The following is a 16,690-nucleotide window of genomic DNA, read 5'->3' on the forward strand; positions in this document are numbered from 1 at the left end:
ATGATGAAAACATTCCTACATTCGCAGTTTCCACGCTAGCCATCGATCGAACCTTTTTCAGATGGTCACTGAGCGCAAAACTTCCTTGGATGTCTGACTCTCTTCTCTACCTTCTCTCTCACCTCTCGTCCATGCTTCCACAGGCAGACAACTGACAGAGTCTTCACAGGTGCAACAGAAGAATCGCTAGTGCGTGACGATCGCAACGTTAGATAGAAATAATACACTTCATTTCCTCCATTTGACAAATTTCTGCATTATTTTATGATGCCCTGCGAAGGCCTAGGCATGTCCACTCTCCAAGAAAGCCCTCGTCTAACGCACCTTATCTCTTCATCCGCTTGCAAAAGCACCCTACTAGTACTGCTCTAGATACTGGGTTCAAGTCTGAAAGTGGCCATGTGCAAGCGGCGCCCGGCGGCCATTTCCGTTGTGCTGCCAGCCATGCCCCATTGCTTGGTCTCTGATTAGTCATCCATCCTGCCCACTGACGTCCTCCCATGCAGCTTCGCCCTGCCAGTCCGGCCAAAGCTGCCTCAAGCTCAACTGGCGGTTGCAAAGCTTCCACTCTCTGCGCTCCCCCTCTGCAACATCGGCTCCCTTTCCGACCACCGCCGTAAACCCCTCTCTCCTGTCGCCGACCCCCCGCCAGCATGCCTGACGTCGTCGACCCTCGTATGATCTCCGTCCAGCCAAGGATACGGTACAACACCATTGGCGGCGTGAACGGTCCTTTGGTCATCCTCGAGAACGTACGCTGCCCATGACGGCCCTGCCCACTCGACCGACGCTTACAGATGCCTTCTTCAGGTCAAATTTCCCAAATACAACGAAATCGTGTCTTTAACCCTTCCCGATGGCTCCGAGAGATCCGGCCAGGTGCTTGAAGCCAGAGGTAAGGTGCCTGGAGCTGGAGATACCAGTTCATTAGCTTACCGTTAGCGCAGGGAACAAGGCCGTCGTACAGGTACAGCTCGGTGCAGTCTCTTGAGGTGTCGAGGTTCTGATTTGGTCCAGGTCTTCGAAGGCACATCTGGCATTGACGTCAAGAAGGTGCGCCGCTGCCATTCCTACTACTAGGCCTCGCCTGACAGTTGCAGACCAAAGTAGAATTCACCGGCCACAGCTTAAAGCTCGGTGTGTCCGAGGACATGCTGGGCCGCATCTTCGATGGCTCCGGACGTCCAATCGACAAGGGCCCCAAGGTTCTCGCAGAAGACTACCTTGACATCAACGGTAGCCCCATCAATCCTTACTCCCGAGTATGTATCTAGAAGGTCCTGCAAGCGCCACACCACAATACTCAAACCCGCAGGTCTATCCGCAAGAAATGATATCCACTGGCATCTCCGCCATCGATACTATGAACTCAATCGCTCGTGGTCAGAAGATCCCCATCTTCTCGTCGGCTGGTCTTCCGCACAACGAAATCGCTGCTCAGATTTGCCGGCAGGCTAGTCTGGTCGGGAAACCGACAAAGGATGTACACGACGGCCACGAAGACAACTTCTCCATCGTCTTTGGTGCCATGGGTGTCAACTTGGAAACAAGTAGATTCTTCACAAGAGATTTCGAGGAAAACGGGAGCATGGAGCGTGTGACGCTATTCCTAAACTTGGCCAACGACCCGACGTGAGTCCGTGGGAGGCCCTGGTTGCTCTCGTGTTGCTGACCGTCTTCGCAGAATCGAACGCATCATCACGCCGCGCCTGGCACTCACCACTGCCGAATACTACGCCTACCAGCTCGAGAAACACGTCCTCGTCATTCTTACTGACCTTTCCTCATACTGCGATGCCCTGCGTGAGGTCTCCGCAGCCCGTGAGGAGGTCCCCGGTCGTCGTGGATATCCCGGCTACATGTACACGGACTTGTCTACCATCTACGAGCGTGCTGGGCGTGTAGAAGGCCGAAATGGTTCCATTACGCAGATTCCGATTTTGACTATGCCTAACGAAGGTGAGGCTTCTGCTACGCCTCCACGATCCCTCAGATGCTAACGACTTCAGATATTACTCACCCTATCCCAGATTTGACAGGATACATTACTGAGGGTCAGATTTTCGTCGACCGTAAGCTCCATAACAAGGGCATCTACCCGCCCATCAACGTGCTGCCGTCTCTTTCACGTCTTATGAAGTCCGCTATCGGCAAGAAGCACACACGGGGAGATCATGGAGATGTGTCCAACCAGCTGTACGCCAAGTATGCCATTGGCCGTGATGCCGCAGACATGAAAGCCGTCGTTGGTGAGGAGGCGCTGTCCAGCGAGGACAAACTCTCACTCGAGTTCCTGGAAAAATTCGAGAGGACCTTCATTTCACAATCGCCATACGAGAACCGGACCATTTTCGAATCTCTGGACCTTGCATGGTCATTGCTCAGAATCTACCCCAAGGAAATGCTTAACCGCATTCCCGCGGACGTTCTGGATCAGTACTATGCTAGGAAGCAGCGCGAGGACGACAGGAAGAGGAAAGGTAACAAGGATACGCGGGATCACTCGGGCGAGGGTCAAGGCGAGAGCCTGATAGATGTATGACGTTGACTGCGGTATGAGGTTTTGGCAATGGGGCGTCGAGATCACCATGTAAGCGAGATGCCCCAGTTGAACCAGTCCATGGCTAGCGGCATCATGTCTCTTTTTGCATCGAATATATGCCATTTGAAAGTACACTTGACCCTTTCGTGTGACTTCTGGCCGTGAATCGAGAAATCGTCCACTGCCAGCCTAGGTTCATCTGGCTGGGAGGTGACATCACTTTAGACTTCACGGCATTGACGGTCTCAATTTAAGATCGACTGCAGTCGAATCGAAGACACGAAGCCCCTTCTCTTCGTTGGGGAGATTTGGCGCCAATTCACAATTGTACCTAGATACGCCTACCTTGGATTGAGACTTGGAAGATGGGATTTGCGGTATCCCTTCGTCTACCCACCGCGAGAGGTGCTAGGATCGACTTTGGAAAAGGAACTACGGGTGCTGCACCGAGCTGGACGTAGAAAGAGATGATATCATTTCCGTTCACTGGACTAAGCATACCATGACTTGCACCTAGCATGGCCGTCCAGTATTCAACTCTTCTTCTATGAAATGACTCCGGCCTTGCGAATTGCAATGCTTCTCCCTACAACAGCGTAAACCGAGCCCGTCGCATTCGAATAACTGCCTAGCCCAGTGAAAGACCTCACTCACAAGCCGCAAAATATGCCCTTCTAGAACCCGTCTTTCACTCCTCTGCCAAACCCCCCTAACAAAACATCACCGCCGCCGCAACAGAAAGCTGCACGTAAACTAAGCCAAATGAGGCAGGAACGCGGAGCGCGTCCGTTTGCCAGCCGCTGTAGCGTAGTTTTGGTGAAGGTAGGTTTTTCTCTGCTTTCGCTCCCTCTCCTCTCCTCTCCTCTCACACCTACAGCCCGCACCCCCCACCAGCACCCACACCAACAGCAACAACCTACAATGGAAGACCGCGCGTAAGAGCCAACCCCTTGTTTCCTGCAAATCCCTTTCGAGGTGAAAAAAAGTCCGCCAACTAACGATGTGCTCTGCCACAGCAGGCCGGAGATGACGCCGGCGGAGATCCGCAAGTGGGTGGCGTGGGAGCAGGAGACGCTGTGGTGGTCGGTGAGCACCAATGGGAGGTAAGTCGTTGTGACCTTGGTCTTTGCCGTGTAGCTTGCCACTGCACGGTGGTGCCCTTTGCCTGGTTGTCTGGTCTTGTGGTTGTTGGTGCCATTCGGGGTCGTGTGGGACAGTGGAAAGGGATTGAGAGGAGACAAGAGGAGGGAGGAAAGAAGATGATTCAGAGAAGAGACACGAGATAAATGTCAAGTGGATAGAAAAACGAATGTGGTGGTGGAATGATTGCTCTCTCGAAACTACGACCCCTCGAGTACCCGGACGAAGTAGGACTTCGAGGGCTACGAAATTGCCGCATGTCCAAAACCATACCGAGAGACGCGTCCAGTCCTAATCAACAACAAAATGATTCCATTGGCAATGGTGACATCTCGCAAATTGATTCCTGCTGACAGTTGATAGCCACCCGTTCGCCGCCCCCCAAGGATCCAGGCCTGCTCCCGACGGGCTTGACTTCCATCCCAAGGTTCCTCCGGTCGAGCGTGAGGGCATCCGGCGCTTCGTCGAGCGGCTTTCAGAGCGCAGCATCGTCCGGAGGTTTGGGGAGGGCAGGATAGCCCCGTTCTGGACGCAGGCCTGGGTCACGAAGGGGTGGCACGGCAGTGTGCGGTCGGAGCACTTCACCGTGCTCTTGTTTTGGCGAGGCCACGATGGGTAAGTAGCCGTTCTCCAACGGCTGCTGATTCCTTTCTGGAGCGCTAAATGCGTGGAATTAGCGAGCGACGAGGGTGGGCGAGAGCCCATGTGGACTCGGATGGACGGGAGACGGTCCACGTGCTGGGCACCGACGACTTGATCGACTTCCGCCAAGAGAAGGGGTTCCCACAGCTTCGGAGTTTCGTGGAGTATGTGAATGGGGGGTTTCGGGTAAGAAATCTATCGACGTGCCATTATTGATCGAATCCTAGCTGACTGGCATTACAGGTGTAAGTATAGCTCTTTTCCCTTGCTCTTCCTTGCTGGCCCCTCTCGTCGGGATCCCTTCTTCGAGCATTCAAGACGAAGGCCGCCCCGCCGCCTTGGTCCTCGGATTCGACATGGACGGGTCGCCCGCTGCCTCGATGCTACCCTCTGGAATCTCGCGCCGGTCACCCCTCTTCAACTCCATTTTCTTCCATCCAAATGGGTCTTCCCAGCCAAATGTGTCCTCGAAAAACTTGCGCATATGCCGCCGCATCACGGAGAAGGGTTCGTAGTCCTGGAAGTTGATGGGATCGCCCTCTTTGCGCGGCGGCGGGGGCTCCGAGGATATTGGCACGATGCCCTCCCAGAAGAAGACGCTGTAGATGACGATGGACCAGATGCCGACCTTCTGGGCGACCTTGACCCATCTGTTCCAGTTGGGGCGAATCGACTTGAGCAGCAGACGGCGCTTGAAGCGGCGTTCAAAGTTGAACTGGCGATGTTCAGACAGGGACATGAGCGGCGGCGGCCATGGCTTCTTCGCTCGATAGGGACTCCTTGCGAAATCGTAGGGCGGGAGGGTGTTTTGCTTGCGGCCAATGACGCGCCACCACAGGTCCCGGATTGTCGGCATGCTGTGCTTGACGCCTGCTTGCTTTCTCCTTGATAGACTTCTGACTGACGTTGAATGTGATTTTTAGAATTCCGCCAAGCCAAGCCCAAGCCGGCCAAAATGGGTCCGTGCTCAACACCCCGCCGAATCCCTCCTCCTCCACCACCACCACCACCGTCGACAACCACACCACCAACAACTCGGTCGTACACTTCCTCCCGCCGGCACCAGAGATCCCGTACTATCACAACGCCGTGTTTCCCCCGAATCCGCGCGAGCCACGCCGTCGACCGCCTCCCCTGCCTCTCCTCCCTGTTCCGTCTGGACAGCCCCGTCAATCTTTTCAGCCTCTTCCGTCTGGACCGCCGCTTCAGACTCTTCAGACTTTACAACGTCCACAGCTTCCGCCGCCTTTGTGGCCTCCACCGCCGTTGCTGCCTCCGCCGGCTTTGCTTTCCCCACTCCCTTTGCTTCCCCCGCTGCCTTCGCTGACCCCGCTGTCTGAGCTACCCCCGCCGCCACTGCCAGACGTGACACCAGAGGAATCGTCGCACGACCCTTCAGAAACGCCGCTCCTAGACTACGGCGATCCTTCAGACACGCTCCTCGACTACGGCGATCCATCAGACACGCCTCTCCTCGACTACGGCGATCCGTAGATGGCCTGGGTCGCCCACCGAGTCACCAATTGCTTCACCTAGTTGGCTTGTCCTCGTCCTCACCTCCGTCCCCGTTCCCGATAACGCCTTCTCGTCGTCCTTTAGCCGCTCCCATCTTTCGCTTGCCGTTATAGACATATAGACGCTTTTTTTCCTCGTTCACTCCAACACCTTCTGCACCATGGCTACAGCGCCAGCGTCTCAGCACCTCCCCAAAGATGCCGTCAAGGCCACTCTCGACTCTCTCGATCCCTCCCTAAGCTCCAAAAATACTTTGAAGATTGAAAACACCGAGAAGCGCGACACTCTCATTGAGGCGGAGAAGAAATACCAGAAACTTTGGCAAGACCAGCGCGTTTTCCAGCGCGATGCGCCAACCCTCGAAGAAGAACCCTTCGACTCCGTCACCCCCGAAGAGCTGCACCAGAAATACCCGAAATATTTTGGCAACTTTGCCTACCCTTATATGAATGGCACCCTCCATGCAGGCCACAGCTTCACTGTCAGCAAGGTTGAGTTCACCGCCGGCTTTGCGAGAATGCAGGGCAAACGCGCCCTTTTCCCCCTCGGATACCATGTGACTGGTATGCCTATCAAGGCCTGCGCGGACAAGCTGGTGCGCGAGATTGAGCAGTTTGGACGCAACTTCGAGCGCTGTCCTGTCGATGACATTATTGAAGAGCCTCCCACCGATGGCGATATTCCTCCTGCACCCACGCAAGCGGAGACCAAGACGGATCTCAGCAAGTTCTCCGCCAAGAAGGGCAAGGCCGCAGCCAAAGCCGTCAAGTCCAAGTACCAATTCCAGATTATGCTTGCTCAGGGCATCCCGCTTGAGGAGATTCACAAGTTTGCCGACCCGTACCACTGGATCCAGTACTTCCCTCCGCTGGCCAAGAGAGATCTGACAAACTTTGGTGCGCGCATAGATTGGCGCCGCCAATTCGTCACTACCGACGCCAACCCCTACTATGACTCATTCGTCCAATGGCAGATGAGGAAGCTCAAAGAGCTCGGCAAGATTATTTTCGCGAAGCGATATACAGTGTACAGCCCAAAGGATGGGCAGGCATGCCTGGATCACGACAGGCAGTCGGGAGAAGGCGTCGGCGTGCAGGAGTACACTGCTCTCAAGCTGAAGGTCAAGGAATGGCCCCAGTCCGCGAAGAAGATTGTCGATGGCAAGGTCCCCGATGGTGCGAACGTCTACTTCATCCCCGCCACCCTCCGTCCTGAAACCATGTATGGTCAGACTTGCTGCTTCGTTGGTCCTAGTATCGACTATGGCGTTTTCAAGGTCTCCGATAGCGACTACTTCGTCTGCAGTCAACGCGCCGCGCGCAACATGTCCTTCCAGTCCAACGTCTTCCCCAAGTGGGGCGAGTATCCCCAGGTCGCTTCCTTCAAGGGCAAGGATGTTATCGGTACCGTGGTCAATGCTCCTCTTTCCGTCCACACCGAAGGCGTGCGCATTCTGCCCATGGAGACCGTGAAGGATACAAAGGGTACTGCCGTCGTTACCTGCGTGCCGTCGGATTCGCCCGACGATTACGCTACCGTCGTGGAGCTGGCAAAGAAGGCCGACTACTATGGCATCCAGAAGGAATGGGCTGAACTCGAGATCATCCCAATCATTGACACGCCTTCATATGGGAACCTGACCGCCAAGAAGCTCGTCGAGGAGCTCAAGATCCAGTCTCCCAAGGATACCAAGAAGCTGGAAGAAGCAAAAGAGAAGGCCTACAAGGAAGGGTTCTACAAGGGTACGATGATCTTCGGAGACTTCAAGGGCAAGAAAGTTGAGGAGGCGAAGGCCCTTGTCAGGCAGCAGCTGATCGACTCTGGTGATGCGTTCGCCTATGCCGAGCCTGATGGGAAAGTCATCAGCCGAAGTGGAGATGAATGTGTCGCAGCTCTTCTCGATCAATGGTTCATGAACTACGGCACCGCCGAGAACGGTGGCGATGGCGAGTGGGCTCGACAAGTCCTGGATCACATCGAAGGTGACCTCAATCTTTACTATCCCGAAGCCAAGCACGCCTTCGTCGGTGTCATCAACTGGCTCGCCAACTGGGCCTGCGCTCGCAGCTACGGTCTGGGAACGAAACTCCCATGGGACCCTTCAGTCATGGTGGAATCACTAAGTGACAGCACCATCTACCAGGCCTACTACTCCTTTGCTCACCTCTTGCACACGGACCTCTTCGGAAAGGACGTCGGGCCCCTGGGAATCAAGCCGGAGCAGATGAAAGATGAGGTCTGGGACTACGTCTTCGCTCGGCGAGACCGCAATGACATCCCCGACACGGACATCCCCAGGCAAGCCATCGAGACTCTCCGCCGCCAATTCGACTACTGGTATCCTGTTGACATGAGAACGTCCGGCAAGGATCTCATCCAGAACCACTTGACCTTCAATCTCTACGTACATGCTGCTCTCTTCGACAAACCCAACTGGCCCCGTAGCTTCCGTGTCAATGGCCACCTCATGCTGAACGGTGAGAAGATGTCCAAGAGCACGGGTAACTTCTTGACGCTCGAACAAGCGGTCGGCAAGTTCGGTGCTGACGCAACCCGTATCGCTCTTGCCGACGCCGGTGATGGCATTGAGGATGCCAACTTCGAAGAGGCCGTTGCCAACAGCAACATCCTGAAGCTGTTTGAGCTACGCAAGTGGTGCGAGGACATGGTTCGTGAGGCCATCATCGTCGACGACGGGGAGAAGTACAGGCAAACCCGCGATAGCGAGCGTCTCAAGAACGTCGACGTCATTCAGCGAAAGGCCGGCAGCCCCAGGAACGTATGGGACGACATGTTTGAGAACGAGCTGAACTCGCTGGTTGCTGAGACGAAGAGGCATTACGAAGGTACGATGTACAAGGCTGCGCTGAAATCCGGTTACTATGACTTCACTGCCGCTCGTGACTTCTACCGAGAGGCGACAAAGTCTGCAGGGTTGGGTATGCTCGAGAATCTCGCGAAGCGGTACATTGAGCTGCAGGCGCTCATGCTCACGCCAATCGCGCCGCACTGGGCAGACTACATCTGGCAGGAAGTTTTGGGTAAGAAGGAGACGATCCAGAATGCCGTGTGGCCTGAAGTTCCTGAGACAGTTCCCTCCCTCACTGCGGCCCGGGATTACGTCCGCGTTACCTCGTCCAATATAACTTCTGCAGAGGGCGCCCAGATCAAGCGTCTCGCAAAGGGAAAGGCCACCGTGTTCGACCCCAAGAAGGACAAGAAGGTCACGATCTACGTCGCGCAATCCTGGCCCGAATGGCAGACCAAGTACATCGACCTCCTCAAGAGCTCGTATCCCAACATCGACATCAAAGCCCTCAGCAAATCCATCGACAAGTCCGAGTCGAAGAAGGCCATGCCCTTCATCAACAACCTGAAGCGTCGCCTCGATAATGGCGAGAAGCCCGATGACGTGCTGAACCGCCAGCTTGCGTTCAACGAGCTTGATACCTTGCACGCAATGGTCCCGGCCCTGAAGCACTCGATTCAAAAGTGCGTTGCTGTGGAGATCATCTCGCTTGACGAGGGCGGCAAGACGGGCACTGTTGTCAACGAGGATGGAAGCAAGGGTGAGGAAAAGAAGGACCTGCCGCCTCAAGCGGCCACCGCGGAGCCCGGTTCGCCCAGCTTCGCTTTCGAGAATGTTGAGGGTTTGGCTGTACGGTAGCCATCAGGTGAGTATCTCGAAAGGGTCAAGAGGGTGGACATCATGGCAGTTGGTATGTGGATATGATTGCATGAGTGCATTTCTGGAAGGGATTCTGTTCAGGCCTTGCATATATCATGGTTGATGCGGTTGTGCTGTGTTATTTAGACCTTCTCCGAGCATGGGCGTGTATACGCCTGAGAGATAGATTTTCCTTTGTCTACTCACCATAGCAAAAGTTTCAGATCTGATTTCCATAGAGCAGCTACATGAAGTCGTACTTCACATTTCGGCGGCACTGAATAGCTGTTTCAGTGCCATTGCGTGTTTCTCATCAAGATTGGGCGCAAGACGCTCAGCATTTGCCTTCCTGCGGATATCTAACTACTAGTTTCCACAACCACCTTTATGACCAGATTGCCATTGTCATCCACAGTCCTCGCCGCCATCTCAAACGCCTGCTCGACGGCATCCAACCCCTTGAACCTATGCGTTATCAACGAGTCGAAATCGGGATCCCCCTCTGCTCTCCGCGACATGACCTCGATACCCTCGGGATAGGTATCCGCATAACGAAACACGCCGACGAGATCGACCTCGCGCAGGGCCGCGGCACTGATGGGCAGTGTTTGCACCGGGGTCCCCATGCCGATGAGCATGACTCTGCCTCCGGGCCGGGTAGCGTAAATGGCCGTCTGGAGGCACGAGGGCACGCCCGTGCATTCGAAGACGGCGTCGACTTCGCCCAGGGCGGTTCCGTCCGTCCGTTGGATTTCGCTTCCCATCTTTGCGGCCAATTCCTTTGCAGCGGCGAGGTGGTCGTCTATATCCTCACCCTTCTCTCCTGTTCTCCTCCTCGGGGGAACCGTGAATCCCCTATCGGCGAACCGGTTCCGTAGAGCGAAATCGACGCGTCCGGCATCGATGTCGGCGATGACGACGGTACTTGCCTTCGAAAGCATCTTGGCCATGGCAGCGACGAGAAGTCCCACTGTTCCCGCGCCGAAGACGAGGATGGCGGAGCCTGGGGCGAGTGACGCCCGGCGGCAGGCGTGGATGGCGACGCTGAGGGGTTCGAGGAGGGCGCCGTGGGTGGGCGTGAGGGTTGGGGGGAGTCTGTTATCAATTGGTCAGAATTGAATCTCCCTGTACAAGGTATGCAGTGTGTAGATTATGGGGGTGAAAAGGAAGGTCAACACACTTATGACACCACCTCGCGGGATGATTCACCACCTCCTGCAACGTGCCCTGCGCATGCGGCCACGCCTTCGCGGAGCTCCGGAAGCGCATTTGCGGGCAGATGTTGTACCTCCCCTCTCTGCAGCGGTCGCATGTTTCGCACGGTTGGCCCACTTCGAGCGCGACCTTGTCTCCTATCTTCCAACCATCATTGGAGACGGAGGATCCGATCCCGACGACGATGCCGGCGGATTCGTGGCCCAGTGTTAGAGGCTCGCGGACGAGGATGTCGCCGTTGCGGAAGTGCCGGTAGTAGTGTAGGTCGGAGCCGCAGAGGCCCGTCGTGTGGATTGCGATTTGGAGTTCCGTTGGGGAGGGTGGGGGGAGGAGACGGGTTGAGATGCGGAGGTCTTTTGCGCCGTGGAGGACGGAGGCGCGGGTTTCGAGGGGTTGTTGGGGGGTGGTGGTGGTCATTGCTGTAGGGGATTGGGTGTGTCTGAGAGATTGAGGGTTCAATCTATGGTTACAGAAAAGCGTAATGAAGGGAGGAATTGACTGCTAGAAGATTTAGTGCTAACAATAGGTGACGATATGGAAGAGGAGGAAAAGAGTAGTCTATCGAGAGGAGAGAGAGGAGAAAGACGATCCTGGATGAAACTTACCTCGATACGGCTACATGCCAACTCCAGAGAAAAGCTATCCCAATCATGGTTCGTGAGGTTCTCGGAGGTTGCGGAGGTGAATTGCCTCTTTGGGTAGTCCGTCGTGGTTGGTGCACGGGTCAAGGGGCACCGAGCACGACGGGTCGGGTACCTGGGTACCGAGCGGGAGTGCCCCGCGCTACCCCGCATCATTCACTCCCTTCAGGTACGAAAGGTACACGAACTTGGACTTCAAGGTGTAAATTGATGCTGTCTTGAAGTCGTCTCGAAGGACTCGACGTCAAATCTCACAATTGACGACACTCCACCCCTTGTTCCATCGTCTCAATCCATAGATACTTCGCCCACCTTCAACCTTCACCTCCGCCAAACCATGACTTCTATCCCCCAGCTCTTTTCGCTCGAAGGCCAGACCGCCCTCATCACAGGCGGCACGCGAGGCATCGGACAGGCCATGGCCATTGCCCTAGCCGAAGCCGGCGCAGACATCCTTCTCGTCCAGGTCTGTCCATCTATTCTCTCCTCTATCAAACCCTTAACACCCTAACAATCCCCTTCCCAGAGAGACACCACCAACCAAACCACAAAGCAAACCATCGAATCCCTCGGCCGAACCGCCACAATCTACACCGCAGACCTCTCCTCCCCCTCCTCCGTCTCCTCGCTCATCCCCACCATCCTCGCCGACGGCCACAGGATCCACATCCTGCTCAACTGCGCGGGCATCCAGCGACGCCACCCAGCCCACGAATTCCCAGACAACGACTGGCGCGCCGTCCTGCAGGTCAACCTCGACACCGTGTTCACGTTATGTCGAGATGTAGGCGCGCACATGCTCCAACAAGACCCCTCCTTGCCGCTCAACCGCCGCGGCGCCATCATCAATGTAGCCAGTCTGCTGAGTTTCCAGGGCGGCATCACCGTGCCTGCGTACGCGGCTAGCAAAGGTGGAGTAGCGCAGCTGACCAAGGCCTTGTCCAACGAGTGGGCCGGTAAGGGCATCAATGTGAATGCCATTGCTCCCGGGTACATCGCGACGGAGATGAACACGGCGCTGCTGCAGGATGAGAGAAGGGCGGCGAGTATCCTGGAGAGGATACCGGCGGGGCGGTGGGGAAGGCCCGAGGATTTCAAGGGCGTCGTCGTGTGGTTGGCGAGTGCGGCGAGTGCGTATGTGAGTGGGGAGGTGGTTACCGTGGATGGGGGGTGGATGGGGAGGTAGGTGTTGTATCTATGGTCTTGGTTGTGATACAGCGGCGAGATTTGATCGACCATGAGATGCATGACGAAACCAGTATAGAGATATAGATGCACGAGATAATAAGATATGGCCAGTTAGTTCATCTATGAGGTCTATATTCGTAAACGCTGAATTACTCAACCTTCTATACAAGTCACGATATATTCCCATTAAATCAGCTCAACCACTCAGATCGATCCCCTCAGGCTTATCCGGGAAGCCCACATTGACGCCAAAAGGCGGATACACGAACCGACTGAACCCTCCTCTCTTCTCCGGGAGTGCCGCCAGCGTTGCCATATCAGCCTCGTCCAGCTGAATGAGCTTGCGGTTCTCGTCGATGCGGGCCGGGTTGACCGATTTGGCGAGGACGGACGAGTTGCGAGCCACTGTTGACATCAGTTATTAGACTTTTGATGGAGAAAAGTGACGTCGAAATGCTTACGGTGGTAGCTCAACAGGACAGTCCCCGCGCCCACATTATGCTTCTTCGCAATCTCAAGCACCGTCTCGTCCTTGAACAGCGGCGAGCCCGTGCTACCCAGGGGACTGTACGCGGTGATATGGATGCCCTTCTGTTTGCAGAAATCGACGACTTCCTGCTGGGGGAGCAGCGGGTGGTTCTCGATCTGGTTGACGGCGGGGACGATGGTCGCCTGTGCGAGGAGCTTCTCGAGGTACTTGACCGAGTAGTTGGCCACGCCGATGGCCTTGACTTTGTCCGGGTGGGTCTGGATGAGCTTTTCGAGCGCCTTCCATGTGTCGATGTGGGTTATGCTGCGGTCGATGTCGCGGGAGCCGTCCGGGAGTTTGGGGAAGAGGGGGTGGTTTCCTTGTCAGAGGGGTTAGATTCATTGTACTGTATACCGAGTCGGAAAGTCAGCTCAGCTCACCGTTGGGATTCATCGGGACCGGCCAATGCATCAGGTACAAGTCGACATAGTCGAGCTTGAGCAGCTCCAAGCTCTTCTGCAAGCCCTCCTCGGCTCGAGTGTGGAACGTACACCAGAGCTTGCTCGTGATGAAGAGCTCTTCCCGCTTCACGATGCCCCGCTGGATGACGTCCTGGAGTGCTTCGCCCACCTCGTCCTCGTTCTGGTAGCAGTACGCGCAGTCAATGTGTCGGTAGCCGGCTTCGATGGCGTGGATGACGGCGGCTTTCACTTCGCCCGGTGCGGACTGCCAGGTCCCGAGCCCGAGGGCGGGGATGGTTGCACCCGTGTTGAGAGGGAGGGCAGTGTTCATCGTGGACGTAGGGTTCGGCGTAGACTCTGGCTAGAGCTCGATCCAACAGTAGAGCCGAACGACACTATTTGTACTCGAGCAAGGAATGGCAATTATATTCCTTGGGCCACGCCATAGCTGCGAAGGGCGAGTTCCCCCACGACGAGAGCTGCCCCATTCCCGTCTTTGGTCTGGTACCGCACGCTGGATAAAGAGACGCTGGCCGTTGATTGATGAGAATTAATTCTTCCGTACTCCGTAGCCCCGCTGGAAATCCATGAACCCCAAGGAAGCCCCGCCGGGCAATTGTCGGTCCGACGCCTGTCGCGACTTGTTAATGCACATCCGGGCACTAGTCTACTTCATGAATCTCGTGCCACCTCAATGGTAGTTAGAGTGAATGTCCAAGTCACGTGCTACATGTCAACCCTTCTACCTAAGTAAAGCGCTTGTTTGCAGTGCACCATGGCGAGCACTCATCCACAAAAAACCCGGGTTTTTTTGGTTGTTAAGTGGCTCCGTCAGTCTCACACACGTTCTCGCTGTAACCTTCTGTAACCTTCTGTAACTTCCCTCGTATTGACAGGTCTGAAGGTTCGCTGATTCAGCAAACCTACTATTATACTGCTGGAACCACACGCAGGAGGGATGCCATATACTGTATCCCTCTAGATTACTCCTGAAACCTGCCAGGTCTAAATGTTGTTTACTGGTAGACCGCGCTCTAATCAATCCACATTAGGCAACTTTCTCCGACAAATCGAGGTCTAATAACTCCTTTTGATGCTTGTTGTACTGCAGTAATCAAGAAGAAAAGTCATCCTACTTATTTTAGTCAGGGCTGTGGCAATCTCTCCATGTGCTGACTGTTCCCCTGAGAAAATGCATGGATCCCCCGGGCCCGGCCCGCCGATCTACAGATGTCCCGCCGAGGCAGGATTCGTACCAAAAGTGAGCATGGTGGGCACAACTCAAATGCAACGTCACGTCTTTCCGATTCTCCCCTTCTTCCCCTTTCGCTCGGTACCCGACCAACTTCCTCACGATTCCGACCCACCAATGGCCAATCCTCGAGGCCGTTACTCCCTCCCGCTGGAGTAAAAAGGGGCCAAAGCCACGAGAACGACGGCTCGACAACCTTGGAAGACGACGTGACACAACGTCCCTCGTTCCCGAGCCATGCTTGTTACCTACAACGACTGGAAATACGAGCACAAAGACGCGACACAGACAATCGTGAACCGAGCCAGATGGACTAGAGGCTCTTGATTGCTTGTAATTTCGCTGCCTAACCCACCGCCGTCACGCGTGAGCAGACTCACCCACTCAGTGTACTGAAATGAGGGTATCCTTACGTGGAAACCGGCGCATAACCATAAAGGAAGACTAGACACTACACGAGTCATCATGAGCTAGTGTCATACCACCGAAGAAATGTAGCCCAAACCCAGTGAAACCGGGCAGACAGATATCCCCCGTGGACATACGCACGCCCTCTTGCCGCGCAATGCCAACCGTCAGATATTCCCTTGGGCACCCCCGCGACATTATAGACATTACCACATCGATGAAGGGAATATGGCGTCCGACAGTTGACTCTCGGCCCGGGGCGCTTAAAGGAAAAGGAAAGCGGCCATACCAGCGGCGCCGGCCAAGGGGAAGGCCGTCACCAAGGGAGCGGCACCCGTAGGAGAGGCGGTCGCAGTAGTGGCGGGCGACGCGACGCTGGTGGTGATGGACGTCGCTGCCTCGGCACCAGAAGTAGTAGCAGAGCTGCACACTGTTAGAACTTGGCAACAGGAGGGCGCGGAGGCTGGTCACTTACGTCGCCGAAGAAGTGGCGGACGAGGTCTCAGAGGCGCCCGTTGTCTCAGAGGCGGCCGTTGTAGTCGCGACGGTTGTGGTCGCAGGACCATTGCTAGTGGCGGTGGTGGCCGACTCAAGAGCAGAAGACGAGGCGAGAGCGTCTACATTGCGGTGAGTGAGTGGTCTCCCATGAGCTATGAGGCAGCACTGGCTTACTGCGGCAGAATTCGGTTCCAAAGGCGATGACGCGGGCAGCCTGGTCCGGGCTGCAAGCTTCGTTGACACAGTCGCGGATGCCGAAGCCGAAGTTGGGGTTGGTACAGTAGCAGACGGCGTCTCCCGGGCTGCAGCCGAACTGGCTCTGTGCGATTTGCAGCATGTTGTTGACGCACGTTTGCTGGTTATGGGGTCAGCGAATGCCATTCATTGTGAAGACCCTGGGGGACGGCCCACGTACACCACACGGATCGAGGTCGTTGAGATTCTGGGCCATGGCGGCGCCAGCAATGGCGAGGAGCGCAAAGGCGATCTTCATCATGGTCGATAGCGAGAGGGCAAGCGAGGATGGGCAATGGGGCGTGATGATTGTTGTTTTGGGAAGAGGAGGAGGAAAGTGGGTGCGGGGAGAGAGGGCGACGACTCTTTATTTGCGGCCGCAAACGACGCTAGCGCGCAAACGCAGCTGCTTCTCTTGGTTCTCTGTTTGCGGCCTCGAGTGGCAGGGCAGTGACGGTTTAATCGGGAGAAGAAGCGACTGCTGTATCACAGTAGGGGCATGGCTTCAGGGACACACGAGAGCTACAGCTGGGCAAGTGAAGCCAGACACAGAGCACGGAGTGGACCCACCAGAACCTCCAATTGGCAATGACCATGCCCTCGTTGCTGTGAATTGGCGCTCCCCACCCGCTCTCCATGAACCAACAATGACGCCCAGGTGCTCCTGTTGTGTGCCCGCCGTGCAACCGTCCTTCACTGCAACACCTTCTGCGCTGCTACAGAGGAGTCTATTTTGTGACACCATCAGCGCAAACACAGTATTGTTTGTGTGCGGAAAAACCTGTCCAGACTTCTTGATCTTTTACTGCTGCGTGTGC

At 55.7% G+C, this 16,690-nt stretch overlaps 8 protein-coding genes across 8 annotated transcripts; 4 read left to right on the forward strand and 4 right to left on the reverse strand.

Moving 5' to 3' along the window:
* The first annotated feature begins 520 nt into the window (after positions 1 to 520).
* Positions 521 to 2,675, forward strand: EI97DRAFT_436574 (V-type ATPase). Its single transcript, XM_033799139.1, has 8 exons — positions 521 to 752; positions 811 to 895; positions 948 to 967; positions 1,018 to 1,053; positions 1,101 to 1,262; positions 1,316 to 1,632; positions 1,685 to 1,959; positions 2,010 to 2,675. The coding sequence occupies exons 1-8, from the start codon at positions 654 to 656 to the stop codon at positions 2,540 to 2,542; spliced, it is 1,527 nt and encodes a 508-aa protein (XP_033650340.1). The 5' UTR covers positions 521 to 653; the 3' UTR covers positions 2,543 to 2,675.
* Positions 2,676 to 3,026: 351 nt separating this feature from the next.
* On the forward strand, positions 3,027 to 4,301 carry EI97DRAFT_470068 (uncharacterized protein; the record flags this gene model as incomplete). The annotated part of the gene is made up of 3 exons (XM_033801746.1): positions 3,027 to 3,477; positions 3,559 to 3,645; positions 4,046 to 4,301. Exons 1-3 carry the CDS (start codon positions 3,305 to 3,307, stop codon positions 4,299 to 4,301), a joined length of 516 nt encoding a protein of 171 aa, XP_033650341.1. The 5' UTR covers positions 3,027 to 3,304.
* A 612-nt stretch (positions 4,302 to 4,913) lies between these two features.
* EI97DRAFT_349165 (uncharacterized protein) lies at positions 4,914 to 5,162 on the reverse strand (the record flags this gene model as incomplete). The annotated part of the gene is made up of 1 exon (XM_033794818.1): positions 4,914 to 5,162. A coding segment is annotated over one exon (249 nt), but the record flags the coding sequence as incomplete, so codon positions are not given.
* A 729-nt stretch (positions 5,163 to 5,891) lies between these two features.
* On the forward strand, positions 5,892 to 9,685 carry EI97DRAFT_196647 (leucyl-tRNA synthetase). The gene has a single exon (XM_033793644.1). It carries the CDS (start codon positions 6,000 to 6,002, stop codon positions 9,504 to 9,506), a length of 3,507 nt encoding a protein of 1,168 aa, XP_033650343.1. The 5' UTR covers positions 5,892 to 5,999; the 3' UTR covers positions 9,507 to 9,685.
* A 76-nt stretch (positions 9,686 to 9,761) lies between these two features.
* On the reverse strand, positions 9,762 to 11,315 carry EI97DRAFT_436578 (alcohol dehydrogenase GroES-like domain-containing protein; the record flags this gene model as incomplete). Its single annotated transcript, XM_033799140.1, has 2 exons — positions 10,687 to 11,315; positions 9,762 to 10,601 (listed from the first exon to the last, which is right to left on the reverse strand). Coding segments are annotated over exons 1-2 (1,184 nt in total), but the record flags the coding sequence as incomplete, so codon positions are not given.
* A 196-nt stretch (positions 11,316 to 11,511) lies between these two features.
* EI97DRAFT_436580 (NAD(P)-binding protein) lies at positions 11,512 to 12,691 on the forward strand. The gene is made up of 2 exons (XM_033799141.1): positions 11,512 to 11,828; positions 11,889 to 12,691. Exons 1-2 carry the CDS (start codon positions 11,700 to 11,702, stop codon positions 12,546 to 12,548), a joined length of 789 nt encoding a protein of 262 aa, XP_033650345.1. The 5' UTR covers positions 11,512 to 11,699; the 3' UTR covers positions 12,549 to 12,691.
* EI97DRAFT_470073 (aldo-keto reductase-like protein) lies at positions 12,652 to 14,067 on the reverse strand. The gene is made up of 3 exons (XM_033801747.1): positions 13,460 to 14,067; positions 13,012 to 13,398; positions 12,652 to 12,955 (listed from the first exon to the last, which is right to left on the reverse strand). The coding sequence occupies exons 1-3, from the start codon at positions 13,809 to 13,811 to the stop codon at positions 12,747 to 12,749; spliced, it is 948 nt and encodes a 315-aa protein (XP_033650346.1). The 5' UTR covers positions 13,812 to 14,067; the 3' UTR covers positions 12,652 to 12,746.
* A 1,437-nt stretch (positions 14,068 to 15,504) lies between these two features.
* On the reverse strand, positions 15,505 to 15,982 carry EI97DRAFT_436584 (uncharacterized protein). Its single transcript, XM_033799142.1, has 2 exons — positions 15,820 to 15,982; positions 15,505 to 15,767 (listed from the first exon to the last, which is right to left on the reverse strand). Exons 1-2 carry the CDS (start codon positions 15,973 to 15,975, stop codon positions 15,612 to 15,614), a joined length of 312 nt encoding a protein of 103 aa, XP_033650347.1. The 5' UTR covers positions 15,976 to 15,982; the 3' UTR covers positions 15,505 to 15,611.
* Between the last annotated feature and the right edge of the window lie 708 nt (positions 15,983 to 16,690).

The sequence above is a fragment of the Westerdykella ornata genome (assembly GCF_010094085.1).
Source record: "Westerdykella ornata strain CBS 379.55 unplaced genomic scaffold EI97scaffold_33, whole genome shotgun sequence".
In the NCBI taxonomy this organism is placed as follows: domain Eukaryota; kingdom Fungi; phylum Ascomycota; class Dothideomycetes; order Pleosporales; family Sporormiaceae; genus Westerdykella; species Westerdykella ornata.

Coding starts and splice junctions, on each gene's coding strand:
- EI97DRAFT_436574 (XM_033799139.1), top strand. CDS start 654: ATGCCTGACGTCGTCGACCCTCGTATGATCTCCGTCCAGCCAAGGATA. Junction 968..1,017: donor GGAACAAGGCCGTCGTACAG/GTACAGCTCGGT, acceptor GATTTGGTCCAG/GTCTTCGAAGGCACATCTGG. Junction 1,633..1,684: donor AACTTGGCCAACGACCCGAC/GTGAGTCCGTGG, acceptor CCGTCTTCGCAG/AATCGAACGCATCATCACGC.
- EI97DRAFT_196647 (XM_033793644.1), top strand. CDS start 6,000: ATGGCTACAGCGCCAGCGTCTCAGCACCTCCCCAAAGATGCCGTCAAG.
- EI97DRAFT_436580 (XM_033799141.1), top strand. CDS start 11,700: ATGACTTCTATCCCCCAGCTCTTTTCGCTCGAAGGCCAGACCGCCCTC. Junction 11,829..11,888: donor CAGACATCCTTCTCGTCCAG/GTCTGTCCATCT, acceptor TCCCCTTCCCAG/AGAGACACCACCAACCAAAC.
- EI97DRAFT_470073 (XM_033801747.1), bottom strand. CDS start 13,811: ATGAACACTGCCCTCCCTCTCAACACGGGTGCAACCATCCCCGCCCTC. Junction 13,399..13,459: donor GGTCCCGATGAATCCCAACG/GTGAGCTGAGCT, acceptor CCCTCTGACAAG/GAAACCACCCCCTCTTCCCC. Junction 12,956..13,011: donor TGTCCTGTTGAGCTACCACC/GTAAGCATTTCG, acceptor TGATGTCAACAG/TGGCTCGCAACTCGTCCGTC.
- EI97DRAFT_436584 (XM_033799142.1), bottom strand. CDS start 15,975: ATGCTGCAAATCGCACAGAGCCAGTTCGGCTGCAGCCCGGGAGACGCC. Junction 15,768..15,819: donor TCGCCTTTGGAACCGAATTC/TGCCGCAGTAAG, acceptor CCACTCACTCAC/CGCAATGTAGACGCTCTCGC.